Source organism: Marmota marmota, unplaced genomic scaffold, assembly GCF_001458135.2.
Source record: "Marmota marmota marmota unplaced genomic scaffold, marMar, whole genome shotgun sequence".
Classification (NCBI taxonomy): Eukaryota; Metazoa; Chordata; class Mammalia; order Rodentia; family Sciuridae; genus Marmota; species Marmota marmota.
Genome location: NW_026000102.1, coordinates 6,623,050 through 6,635,889, shown reverse-complemented (window position 1 = coordinate 6,635,889; position 12,840 = coordinate 6,623,050). Strand labels below are relative to the sequence as shown.

Sequence of the window (12,840 nt, the reverse complement as noted above, 5' to 3'; positions counted from 1 at the left end):
GAACCTCTTGAGGCCCCAGGGCTTGACAGAGGCCCCTGATAGGCTTCTCTGGCTCTCCCTGTGCCTGTGGGGACAGACACCCAGTGAGGGAAGCCCTCCAGAACCCCGCCTATCGGCAGCTGGTGGCTGTGTCCAGTCAAGATGACCTGGGAGCCACGTGTCCTGCACCAGTCAGCAAATAACAGGATCCTACTATTCCAGGATGGAATCTACTGCTGGGGTGGTTGGGTGTGTGTGTGCGCACTCTTCTGGGCACCCAGAGAAGCCTGAGTGGGCAGGTGGGGTGGCTGTGGAGGTAGCACTCTCCCTGCTAGTGTTGCAGGGTAGCTGCTACAGCTCCAGCCATCACATCAAGGGAGGAAGAAGATGGCTGTTAATTTCACAAAAGCAAAAGCCCCCCCCTCCCCCCCCAGCATTTTGCCTGCCCCTGGCGACCAGGGCTGTTAAGCTGATCAACCCAGATGTGCTCATGACATCTGGGGCTGGAGCAAGAACATGGCTGCCTGAAACAAGACTGATTCTGCCCACTAGGAGTAAGGCATGAGCGTAGGACCACAACCCCTCTGCCTGACACATTTCAGAAAGCAGAACTGGCACTCCAGTGACATCTGGCCCCTGTGGGTCTGAGCGTCAGCCCCAGCAGAGTTCCCACCTGAAGGCTTGGAGGCTTTGGGGACTGGACAGCTGGGTATTCCGAGGCTTGGGGCTGTCTCCTCACGGGACAGCAGCCTAAGGATAGCAGGGCAGCCCAGAGAAGGTTGAGCGTTCCCACTGTAGGGCCCTCAGCTGCTGTGCACCCAGGTTACCTAGCACCCCGCTTAGGTAGGTAACAGAAGGTCAGAACAGGCCAGAGGCCAGCCGGGTGCTCTGTGAAGTGCCCACAGGCCCTCCACTTCAGTCCCAGCCCTCCTCCCTGTCTCTGGGGCACAGGACGGGGCTGAGTGCTGGAGGGCAAGACAGTCCTGCAGAAGGCAGAGCCGCAGGAGCTGGGTGGCCTGCTCCAGCACCCAGCCATCCCTCCACCCTCCGACCTGCCAGGGCTCTTGGAGCCCCTGGACCCCCAAGCCTGGCAGAGGGTGGGGGAAGGGCAGAGGACACAGCTGCTGTCCTGCCTGAGGCTACTAGGCCTCCTCCCCCACAGCCTGGCTGTACCAGCCACGGCCCCTGCTCCATCCCTTTCCTAGCCAGCCTTTCCAGAGGTCAGCCCTGGGGCCTTATCTGGCAGGGCTGGGAGACAGTTATCAGCCACAGGAGCTGGCCGTAGTGTCCTATCCCTGAGGGCAGCACCAGCTGTGCTGGTCTCCCTTGATAAATGCACTGTGGAGGCCAGGCCCCAATGCCCCAGGGGGGCCCTTCTGGGAGGAAACAGGGCCCACATTCCTGAGGGCAGGGCTGGGCAGCCTCTCAGCCTCCTGGGTTGGAATTCCTGCTTGGCCTAGCCCTCCCCATGTGACCCTGGGCAAGTTACTAAACTACCCTGACAGGTCAGGTGAGACCAGCCCATCTTAGTGTCCCTCCTCCCTGCAGAAAGACCATCCCTAACTGCAGCCCAGACAAGGCCTGGCCACTGCCCTGCAGGGGCTGTGCTTTGGGGTGACGTCAGAGCTCTGCCTCCGGCCCAGCTTAGGCACCACGGCATGCAGCCCCACGAGAGCAGTGTCCACTACAGCAAGTGGGACGACAGCAGCAGGGACGAGGTCAGCATGGCTGCTGTGTCCAGCACAGAAGAGGCCTCCTGTGGCAGGAGGTGAGAGGCTCTGGGAGAAGGCTCCTCCCACCTGTCCATTCACGTGCTCACAGCCCTGGGCCTTCCACTGGGTGGGCTCTTGGGATGGGGCATCTCCCGGCTTTAGCAGAGTACCCAGGCCTCCCTTCACCTGGCCCTCCTGACGCTGGCCACCCTCCCTCAGGTCCTCCTCCCCTCCCTCCCCCAGCTCGCTTGGGTGGCCCCTCCAGGGCTGGCCTGGGGCTCACCTCCCAGCGGTTGTCACCCTAGGGTCGCCCAGAAGCTGTGCTCAGGCAGGCTGGGGATTGCCATGAAGGTGCTGGGCGGAGTGGCCCTCTTCTGGGTCACCTTCATCCTGGGCTATGTCACAGGCTACTACGTGCACAAGTGCAAATAAAGGCTGCCCCCCTCGCAGCCAGGCTGACCACAAACGCCGGGGATCTTGGGCTTGGAGGGACAGAACCCTTCGTGGACATGGACCTGAAGGCACAGGGACACAGACCTAGGGGCAGAGCCAGCTCATAGGCATCCGGGCATAGGAAAATGCTAGTGTGCATGGTTGTCACGGGCCCCACCCAGGAGTGCCCAGGTGGACAGCTGAGGATGCATGTGCCACGTGGCCCCAGCACATGGGCCACGTCCCTCACAGGCAGCTACCCAGGGGCACACAGAGCTGGAGACTGGGCCCTGTCAGCCTGGCCAAATCCCCAGAGTTCCCTGGGCAGCTGTCCTCCCTAGCTAAGGGCTTCCCTCGTCAAGACCAGGGTGGGGGTGCTTTCTAGAGACCATGGGGGTCCTCCCATGGGGAAGTGCAGACGCATGGCCCTGTGCTCTCTGGGCCTGACTCCTGGTTTGCAAGGAGGCTCTGACAAGGACGGTGGCCCCCTGTGCACCTGTCCTGAGGGGTGGAGACCAGCCCCAGAGGCTTCCTGTGTAGAGTGGGGTGGGCCCCTCAGCAAACAAGGTCCCTGTTGGGCAACCCAGCTCCCAGGGCAGCTGCGGGAGGATGGTGGTGGTGTGCCCACCGGCTGGCTTCGCCCCAGCAGGGCCTGCTTCTTTCCAGTGCTTGGTGTGGCCAGGAACCTGGCACAGAGCAGTCATCACAGGTCTGCTGGACCAACAGCAGGAGGCACCGCCTGGCCAGGCATGACTCGCGGCCAGGACTGTGTGGAGGACCTGCTTCTCTTGCTGCGCCTTCTTGCTACCATCCTGTCTGGCTCTTGGCCTTGAAATGTGTCCCGTCCTGGATGAATCCTCTTGTAGGGACACAGGGGCAGGCCTGAGCCCAGGATGTGGCTGGTCCTATTCCGTCCACCTGACACATGGGCCAGGCCCCGGCTGCTCTGGGGCCTGCTGCCCACCTTGAGAACCTTCGTCACTCCTGGTACCTGCTCCTGCTTCCTGGGCTGTGTGCTCTGCCAGTGTGTGCCACCAAGGGCGCTGCCAGAAGCGTCCCTGCAGGAAAGTGGTCTCACCTGCCCGGGCTGAGAGTGGGAGACAATGAGCAGCTACGGGCTTGTGGTCAGGGAATCAGAAGGCTGAGGCCCTGCCAACCTCCAGGCTGGACCCCCACCCCCCAAACTCCTAAAACCAGAGGGGCCCGGCCAAGCTGGGCAGGAGGGAGACCTTGCCCAGCTTTGGGGAGGGCCGGTGCAGCTGGTCTCCCTGCTCTCCCATGCCCCTTGCTAGGGCTCTGAGGAACGGGTGAGGCTCTTCCACAGGCCTCTCCAGGCAATGACCCTCCGACGGGAGCCTGCAGTAGTCCACTCCAGTGGCCCTGGGCCTCAGCTCCAAGAGACCCCCAGCCATACCCAGTGCTGCCTGGCTGCACGCTGGGGAGGAGAGGCAGCGGCTGGAGGCTCTCCCTAGAGCCCTGTGGCAAGGGGCACAGGCTGCTGGGTCAGTACTCTGCTCCAGAGGTCTGGGGTGGGCCAGGGCTGTTGGCCCTGGGCAGGAGTAGTGTGCAGATGGTGCCAGGAGGGACAGCCCATGGGCAGGTGCCTTCCTTGCAACAGGGGACCAACTGGGAACCAAAGGAAGGGCAGCAACGGGGCTTCGCTAGCTGGCCCAGCCCTGCGCCCCAAAGCCAGTCCCATGGCCCTAGCTCACCCTCTGGCAGCCCTGACACTCAGCCTAGGGACTCCAGCCAGCACCCTGGTGCCCACAGCCTCACCGGGCCACCTCCATAAGTGACCCCAGGCTCCAGGCCCTCCCTGACCCTTGTGGTCATGAATTTGGGTTCTGGGGCTTTATGGGCCTCGGAGAGTTGGGAGAGCATGACAGGACCCTGCAGAGCAGTCCCTCTGCCCCCTCCTGGAAGATCTGCTGGACTGGCCCGAGTGAGTGGCTGCCTGGGCGAGCCCCAGTGGGGTCCAGTTATGGGTGGGGACAGCCAGGAGCAACTGCATGGGCCCTGGTTCCCAGATTCCCCATGTGGGCCACTGTAGGCTAGCGTGGATTTTATGCACCTCCACAAACAGCCTCTGGAAGCAGTAGTAGAGGGTCACTGAGCACGGATGGAGGCATTTCTTAGGAAATGTTTTATTAGAGATGGCCAGGCAAGGACGGTGTCGGACAAACTTCCTCTGAACACTCCAAACCTCATGGTACTCGGCTGCGTCCTCAGCAGCCTGGGGAGTCAAGGCAGCTCTCCTGGGCCTCCTAGCAGGTCAGAACCCTTGCTAAACACACCCCAGCAGCCTTGATGGCCTGACAGTGACTCATGAGACCACATGCAGGGCCATTGACACAGGCGTGACACAGGCTTTGGGAGGACAGGCCCCAAGGGAAAGCTATGGTCTGCAGGCCCACTGTAGCCAGCCTGGCCACTGGATTAGCCTGAGCCTGGTGGACTGGCCAGCTGGGCTGGAGCTGTAGGCAGCCAGCTCATGCCTCTAAGCTCTGGAGCCACCCACCTTTGTTAGGAACCCACCTGGAGGGACCTTGGGTTTCCTGCAAATCCTCCAAAAAAATCACCAGTCTCCTCCGTGAGAGAAAAACTGTCCCTTATGTCAAACGCTACCAAAAGAAGTATCATGAAATAAGATGCTGATGTGTCAGGTGCTGCTCCTCAGCCAGAACCGAGCAGTGAGGCCACAGGACCTCTGGGCCAAGCACTCTGGCTCCAGGGAGGGTGTGCCTGTGCCAGGCAATAAACCCACACACGAAACAGCCTTCACAACGGAACCCACCTGAAGGCCCGACACGGGAAGCCACTCATCTGACGCTAGAACTTTATGATGCCTTCTCTGGTCACCGCCCATGCCCTTTAGCAGGCCAGGGACCACTGACAGCTCATGAACAGAGCTGTCCTATATGCCCACCCACGCTCCACATTCCTCTAGGGCTAGGTATGACAGCTGTCCATAGCTGTGGTGCTGCTGCGCCAACGATGACCAGCCACCATTCACCCCACCTTTCCCGTCCCAGCTGTGCAGAGCCCACAGACCTGGGGCTGCTGATCCTGAAGGTTCCGTATAGCTCACAGCCGTCAGGCGCCCCACCAGCCAACACTGAGAAAAAACACTGCTTGTTCTAAATTTGTGTTTAAAAAACTTTTTTTTTTTCCTTTAAATAAAAAGATTAAAGTCATGTAAGCTGGAAAACATGACATTCTGGCACTACTGGCCCAAAATGACTTAGAAAGACTACATCATAGAAAAATAACTGCAGTTCAGTTAAACGCATGTTGACCAGCTGTCCAACTGACTTTGGCATACTCACACCAATCCCAGGGTCTCAGTGGGCCTGCATGATTTGGAACATGCTGAGTAGCTACTTCTGGTATTTGAACAATTCCATGAAAACCTGCAACATCAGTTTAGTGTTGTGAAGACAACACAGCCATCACTTTACAACAGAATCACTGGATAAAGCAAACAAAGACACACCTAACAACACGGAGGTGGGAACATACTGAATAACTTAGCGTCACTCACAAACCCCGTAAAACCAGGCGCACGCGACGGATGGCCTGGTGGCCTGAGCCCAGTTTGGCCTGTCAGCGAAGGACGGTAACATGGGGAGGAGCTGCAGCCAGGTCAGCCTTGGACGGGTACACCACCTTTAAGCTCCCCTCCAGGTCCACCACGCGGACCTGCTCCACCACCAGGGGGGACTGTCCATCCTTCCCAGCACCAGGATTCACTTGAGGATCTGAGAGTTGTCCAGAAATTGCATCAGCTTCCGTATCCGAGAGTGATCCTTCCTCTTTATTTTCTGAAGTGTATTTGTTCATTTCTGCCATTTTCTGAAAAGGAAAAAGTGATGAGAGGTGGCCCAGGCCACTGGGCCCCTGCAGGCAGCTGTGCAAGGACGGACAGTGACGCTCTCCCGAGGCTGGGCAGGGCTCACCAGAATGAGGGTGTCCATGACATCTTTGCAAATCTGCAGACTAGTGGCACTGGTCACTTCCAAGAACAGATCACTAGTCGTCTTCTTAATCTTAAAAGGTCAGATTCCAGAAAAGAACAGAGTTATCCAGAGCAGACGCCAGCAACCGACACGGCATTGAGGAGAGAGCTGTAGAGCAGAGCGGCCCTGAACCACGCCCCGGCCTCCCACCGCCAAGGTAGCCCGCAGCTCCAGGGAGGGTGGGCCTGTGCCTGGTGGTCTGCATCTCCACAGGGTGCCGGAGCCGCTAGGAAGACACCCATATCCCCGTGTGCCGTCCTACCTTTGTCTTCTCACTGTTCGTTATTGGTGGGAAAGAAATCACATCTCCGTCTGCATCCATGAGACAAGGGTAATTCTCCTTCCCGTCCAGTAAGTGAAGGTACCTGCATGGGAAGGAAGACATATTACAGGCACCTAAAAGCTAAACTGGCCACATGCCCTGATTCCACTGACTCGGGAGGCTGAGGTAGGAGGACAGCCTGGGCAACTGAGGGAGGCCCCGTCTCAAAACAAAATAAACAGGGCTTTGTGCGTCAGGTGCAGGGCTTGCCTAGTACAGGCGAGGCCCTGGATTCGACACCTAGCACTACTGTAAAGTGCAAACAGGCTAAACTGGATTAAACTGGAAAGTCGTCTAGACGCACCAAACACCACTAAGGCACAAGTTCTGCCTGCTCCAGACGGCCGCGCACCTGTGTTTGCCAACAGACCCCCCAGCGGTGCCCGAGGCTGAGGGAGCTGTGGGTTTGACTGGCAATTTACATCCTGTCCTGTCCCAGGGGCCACCCTGCTTCTGTCAAGCATCCACACCCGGCACCTGCCAACTCCCCCTGGAGCAGGCCACTTCCCACGACGGGCCTGGGTCCACGCAGGTGAGAGGGCCTCACATCTCTTTCTGAGGGAAGTCTGGGGAGACTGATTTTCTGTTCTACACCTTGGAGAAAACTCAAGTTCTGGCAGCTTTAAGAACCTGCTGAGGAATAAGCTGACCAAGTGGTGGCCAGAAATGCCCACGGAGCTGGCGGACCCACCGGTGCAGCCCCGAGACGCTCTGCCTCTTCTTCTGCTTCCGCTGCTCCTCAGCCTCCAGCTGCAGCTGCCGCACCAGCTCCTTGGCCTTGGCTTCCTTCCGCCCCAAGGGGACAATCTGTCAGGGAGAAACCCAGAGGCAGTTCGGACAACAGCCCACTGCATTTACGCATCAGTAATCCTCCACCCTCCCCTGCTGACCTCCAGAGAGCTGCCCAGCTGCCCGAGTGGAAATCACACTGACCAGGAAGGAGCCTGCCTGCCAAGCCCCACATGGTCACTGTGAGGACCTGTGTGCAACGGTCTCTCTAGCCACCCCACTGGGACCTGAGTGCCTGACGCTCAGATTCCTCTGAAGCTGGGCTTCTCCTCTAACCCGGCTAAAGCACAACTGTTTCCAAGTACGCAGGGCCTCAGAAGGCCAACAGAGAGGTGGCACTTGGCAGCCAGAGGGAGCTAGGTCAGACACACAGCCTGGGCAGGAGGCCCTCCACCTGCTGAGGACACAGGCGCAATGCACAAAACTAAACAGACCAGGGCGGCACCTTGATTTGACAACTCACACTCAAGTTGGCCCACGGTGGCACTTTTGGGTAAAAGTGAACAAAGGAAGGAGACCTCTTTAGAGTCCCATCCCCCCAGGAGTCTGGACAGCTCCGCAGCTGCTCCAAGAGTGGTTGCAGCAGGCATGCTCCCCACTCCACTCTGCACATGCTGACCACTGTGGAATGCCTGGCTTCAAGCCGTCAGCACTGCATCATGTGGAAGGACACCAAGGAGAACCTGGAGACACAGACCGAGTGGGCAGTGAAGGTACCTTGAGGTCCTGGGGTGGCCGAGTGGCATACAGCAAGGGTCCCCGCAGGGCACGCAGGTCATGGGTGGCAATGGTGGCTGCCGTCCTCTTCCCACAGAGGTCTTCATGGAGTCTGGTCTGCAACACGACAGTGAGACTGTAGGCCTCAGTGGCCCCGGCACCCCAGGTGTCCACATGCCCTGACCAGCCCAGGCCCCACACCTGTCCGTGCCTCACCTGCTGAGCGTTTCTCAGGGAGCAGGGACAGCAGAGCTGCCTCATCTGCTCCCTGGGGCCTTGTTTCTTTCTCTAATTCTAGAACATGCATCTGAAGAACCCACCTTGAACTAAAACTTGTGGCTGAAAAACCAGAAGCCAACGAGGAAAACTGCCCAGAAGCCTCCCTTGGGAAAGGAGGGGCTCTTATTTTAAAAGCTGGGCAGACTCACAGCAAAACACCACCCAGGAAACAGGGCTGGCCGGCACCCGAGCACCTCCCATGAGCTCCATGTGCGACTCGGGTGGAGTCCCAAGACCCACTGTCTTCAGCCAGCAGCCTGAACGAACTGCAAGGCTGAGTCCCGGAGCAACGCAGAGGCCGGCCACCCGCCTGTCCAGCTGTTCAGTGGCCCTGGGATGTCCTCCCACACCCACCCCATGCATCGAGCCAGTGCCCCCACCTGGGAGGTCAGGAAGCGCTTGAGTGCATTTCCGGGCCGTAGGTCCATGCCCCGCACGACAGCCCCCACGATGTATGGCCGCACGTCCCTAACCTCGGGGCTCACTCTGACTGTCAGGGGCGAGGGGTTTTCAGAGACATGGAGGACCCTGAGCAGCAGCCTGGCGGCATCGGTGGCCTCCTCCTCCCCCTCGCCACTCTCCCGCCTCTGCTTCCGCTCCCTCCTCTTCTTCCCGCCGTCTTCCTTCTCAGCACCCTCTGCCCTGCCCTTGCCCCGGCCGCAGCCCCGGCCGCCAACACGCAGGTACTCCAGGATGGACTTAGTCTGGCAGCCGCTGACCATCTTCTCCAGGCGCTTGTCTCGAAGCTTGTTTCCTCGGAAGTTGACCTCCTTGAGCTTGGGGCAGTCGGCCAGCTCAGCAGGGATCTCGCTTAGCTGGTTGTTGGAGAGATCCAGGGTCTGCAGAGAGAAAGACAGCACACTGGCCAAGCTGGAGAGGACCTGTGCACGGGCTCTCACGACGGGCACCTGGGTCAGCGAGAAAGACCCAGCAATGACCGCCCCACCCCTGCAACCTGCAAGGACAGCACCAATCCACGGTGCTTCTCCAGCAGGGAGTGGCCGGCAGGACAGCACCTCTGAGAACTCGTCCTGCTTCACTAAGGTTGTGACAACTGCTCCAGGGTCCAGGCTCCATCATTAAGTGGCAGGAAAAGGGAACAGGAAGCGGGACCTGGCTGGGGATGTACCCTGCTTCAGGAACAAACCAGTAATTCTTCCCAGAGAAAGTTCCCCTCAGGGGGCTATTTTTTTTTTTTAAAGGGCAACAACAAATGTGGTGAACCCTGACCGCCTCTCCGGGAGGGAGGACTGAAGCGATGGAGGACCCAGGAAAGGTGTCGGGGCCACCACACTGACACCCTGAACGAGCGCAAGGCCCTTTCCACCTTCATGGCTTGTCCTCGGCACTGGAGGGGGCACAGGAGGACCTGTGTGTAGAGCCTCTCCCCTCCCCTGTGGCAGGTGGTGAAGAGGCCCGCCCTGCCCTGTGCTTCTTCCTGACAAGTACGGGCCTAGCAGTGGCCCTGGAGGGCCTTTTTTGCTCACGGATGCTAGAACCTAAGCCTTAACATGCGGTGTCCCTTGGAGCGACTGGGGTGCCACCAAGGCCCCAACTAGGCAGCCCCAGAACGGTCAATGAACTGGATTAGCGCATCTAATATAACTGTCACTACAGGTGTCCCTTGTCCCAAATGCATGGAACCAGAAGTGTTTAGGATTTCGGATTCTTTCAGGTTTTGGAGCCTCTGCTCGGATGTAATGAGATCTCTTATTTAAATACAAAACCCACTGAAGTTTCACATGTACCTTCTACAGGTGGCCCACAGGGGACATGGGCAGCTTGTGCCTGTTCTGAAAGCAGCCCATCTGGGGTATGGGGCTTCCCACTCGATCCTGGACCCCAAGATTAGATGCCTGACCTTCACCTTGTGCCCCAGGTTTCTTCCATTCTGCAGGGAGGCCTGGGTGGGGCACCTACCCTGGCAGCCATTTCCACTGGAGGCAGGGCCCCTCAAGTGTCACTAATAGTACCACTAGCAGGCAGCACGGGAAGCAGGCCCTGGTTCTGAGCAGGGTTCTAAGGCTCACCGCCCCCGCCTTCCCCACTCCAGCACTAGGAGCTGGGGCTGGTCTAAAGCAGGATGGGGCCAGCCCAGGAGCCTCTGTGCCTTGGCAAGGGGTTTGACAGTCAGCTTGCAGCAGTCTGTCTGTATACAGCCTGCTCGGCACATGCTGAACATGGAGGCTTCTGGCTGTTCAAAGGGGCTTTGGTGGAAGTACCAGAGAACTCCAGTAGAATAAAACCTCGTCACTCCACAAAATCCCAGCTGAACGCAAGCTTCCTCTTCCACTGATGAAAGACACGTGACTTAAAACCTAGAAAGAGCAGCAGAGGAGCAATGCAAGCCCAGTAGTGCAGGGCTCAGTGCCAGCAGCCGGCTGAGGGCTCCCCAGGAAGGACTAAGTACCTACACACTGGGGCAGTGGGGTCTTCCAGAGACAACCACCACCGCACAGAGCACATCTGGGCAGGAAGCAGGGCCTGGATGGTAGCCCAGGATCTACTGGACGGCCCTATGGAGAGAGAGCGAGAGGGAGACAGCAGCAGCTGGAGTCCTGAGGGGGCAAAGGCCCAGATGCTGAGAGCCACAGTTAGAAACTGTGGGGCTGCTGAGGAGGGCACAGCTAGTTCCACTCCCAAACTGCGTCTGTCCCAGCTCTGGGCACTAAGAAGACAACCTCATGATGGCAATAAAGGCACGGGCTTCAAGAGTGGGCACCACTGGAAGCAGGGGCCTCTGGACCCTTGGAGGATAACGCAGACAGTTGGAAGCTGCGTTGGAGTGCAGGTCTCCAGATGCCTCACTGGACCTGCTACAGCACCCAGGGCCGGCTCCTCCTGCAGAACACAGCCTGGCCCCGACAGCCACAATGGGCAAGGGATCCCAACTAGGTGGCTGAGGGAACCTGCACTCTCCAGGTCCCAAGTGAGCCCTGTCATCTCTGGCAGCAACTGAGAAAACCAGAAAATAGACCTCATGCCCCAAACTGAAGTTCTCTGTACTAAACTGTGGGAGGAGGAGTCCTTGTGTGAGCTCCAGTGAGACTGGTCCTGGGCAGGAGAGATCCCCAGGGGGCCTGTGCTGATGGAGGCGCTGCCCTGTCTGCTCCAGCAGCCCCGGCTGGCGGCACCACAGGCCTGGGTGGTAGCCACTTTAGAAGCAGGCAGGCAGAAATGAAATGCTCCATTCCACAACTTTGGCACTGAACCCACCGGGTCACAGAACCTGGGAAGAAGAGGACGAAGGCCACCCCAGGTTCTCTCGGGTCTCCCCCAGGAAATCGAGCTAAATGGGTCCAAGGCCAGGGAGATGAAGCCAGGCCCATCGGCAGGCAGCTACCCGAGGAGGTAAAGCCCAGAAGGGGGCAGCCAGCTCCTTGGCTTCCTTGTCTCAGCAGCTGGGGTGGGGAAGAGGGTCAGGGTCTTCCTGTTGCCTGAGCCCATGCACTTGTACCCTCCCCCAACTAGGAAAGGAGTGGACAAGTTGCAGCCTCCGTGCTGCTACTCTGCTCCCTAACTAAGTGGTACTCCTGGTGTTCTGTCCTGGGTTGGGCTTTCCTTACGGCAGGATGCTAGTCCTGCTCTGAGCCTTAAGGCCCAGCCTGCAGCCAGCTGAACACAACCATCTGCAGGCCCCTGTGACTGTCACAGGCAGTCACTGACTGTGCCCACAGCCTGAGGCTCTGCATGGGGAGGCACACCTGGCTCCACAGCCTTCCAGGAGCCACACAGGCCTCTCAGCCTGCAGGTAGAGCAGACAGTACAAGTGTGCAGTGTCAACCTCAGCAGCAGAGGAACACGATAGCTCCAGAGGATCAGGACACCTCAGGAGACACACCCACAGCTTTTCAGGAACGCCAGCAAGGCCAGGTGGTTCTGCTAAGTGCCTGCCTGTCTCCTCACCCCCCACTGCATGCACAGATGCGTCTGTACACAAGCATGTCTGCAAGAGGAGTGCCCCGTTCAGCAGTGGTGTCCCCTGCAAGTTCAGTCGCTAAACAGTATACACCTTTCATTAAGAAACTGTTCCATAAACTCAAGGATGAGAAGCAGGAGGAAGAAGAAATGCAGGACTGCTTTGCTCAGGACCAACGAAAAGGGAAGATGCAGAAAAAAACCCAGAATGGAGTTGGCTGTGGCTCTGGACGCCTATGGCACTCAACAGACTTAATGGGCACTTGTGGGCCGGGCAGTGTGCTGGGGCTGGGGAGCTACCCAGAGCTGTTTGCTTCAGGCAAGCCCTTGGGCTTTCAGAGAAACCTGACCGGCCACCGCAACCTCAGAAGGAAGTGGCCGGGGTCCTGTGAGACACCGTGTGCAGCGTGATGCCTATGATGCTAACTGCAGTTCTTTCAGATGTTTGTGCCTCGACTGATGTCCCCCACTCCTTTGGGGCTCAGTAGGTTCACAAATACGAGAAACTTGGACACGGGTTCCTCTCTTCACCTGCTCCCGACCTGAAGGAGAAGCCAAGTCGGCTAACACTCGAAACGCCCCGCGGGAGACCCCGGAGCGCCTGGGTCCCTGCGGGCGGCGGCCTCCGGGCTCCCTCCCGCTCCGCGGCCCCCGCTGACCTTGAGCGAGGCCAGGT

General features: G+C 58.9%; 2 protein-coding genes across 2 annotated transcripts in view; one reads left to right on the top strand and one right to left on the bottom strand.

Moving 5' to 3' along the window:
* Positions 1-1,569: 1,569 nt before the first annotated feature.
* Positions 1,570-2,157, top strand: Smim1 (small integral membrane protein 1 (Vel blood group)). Its single transcript, XM_015501480.2, has 2 exons — positions 1,570-1,747; positions 1,997-2,157. The coding sequence occupies exons 1-2, from the start codon at positions 1,638-1,640 to the stop codon at positions 2,121-2,123; spliced, it is 237 nt and encodes a 78-aa protein (XP_015356966.1). The 5' UTR covers positions 1,570-1,637; the 3' UTR covers positions 2,124-2,157.
* Positions 2,158-4,251: 2,094 nt separating this feature from the next.
* Positions 4,252-12,840, bottom strand: part of Lrrc47 (leucine rich repeat containing 47) — a 9,195-nt gene continuing 606 nt past the window's right edge. Inside the window, 7 exon segments of the mRNA XM_015501479.2 lie at positions 4,252-5,975; positions 6,080-6,169; positions 6,402-6,504; positions 7,153-7,268; positions 7,968-8,084; positions 8,627-9,085; positions 12,824-12,840. The exon segment at positions 12,824-12,840 is cut by the window's right edge and continues 207 nt beyond it. Coding sequence (XP_015356965.1) covers positions 5,727-5,975; positions 6,080-6,169; positions 6,402-6,504; positions 7,153-7,268; positions 7,968-8,084; positions 8,627-9,085; positions 12,824-12,840 — 1,151 coding nt within the window. The 3' untranslated portion in view covers positions 4,252-5,726.

Coding starts and splice junctions, on each gene's coding strand:
- Smim1 (XM_015501480.2), top strand. CDS start 1,638: ATGCAGCCCCACGAGAGCAGTGTCCACTACAGCAAGTGGGACGACAGC. Junction 1,748..1,996: donor GAGGCCTCCTGTGGCAGGAG/GTGAGAGGCTCT, acceptor TTGTCACCCTAG/GGTCGCCCAGAAGCTGTGCT.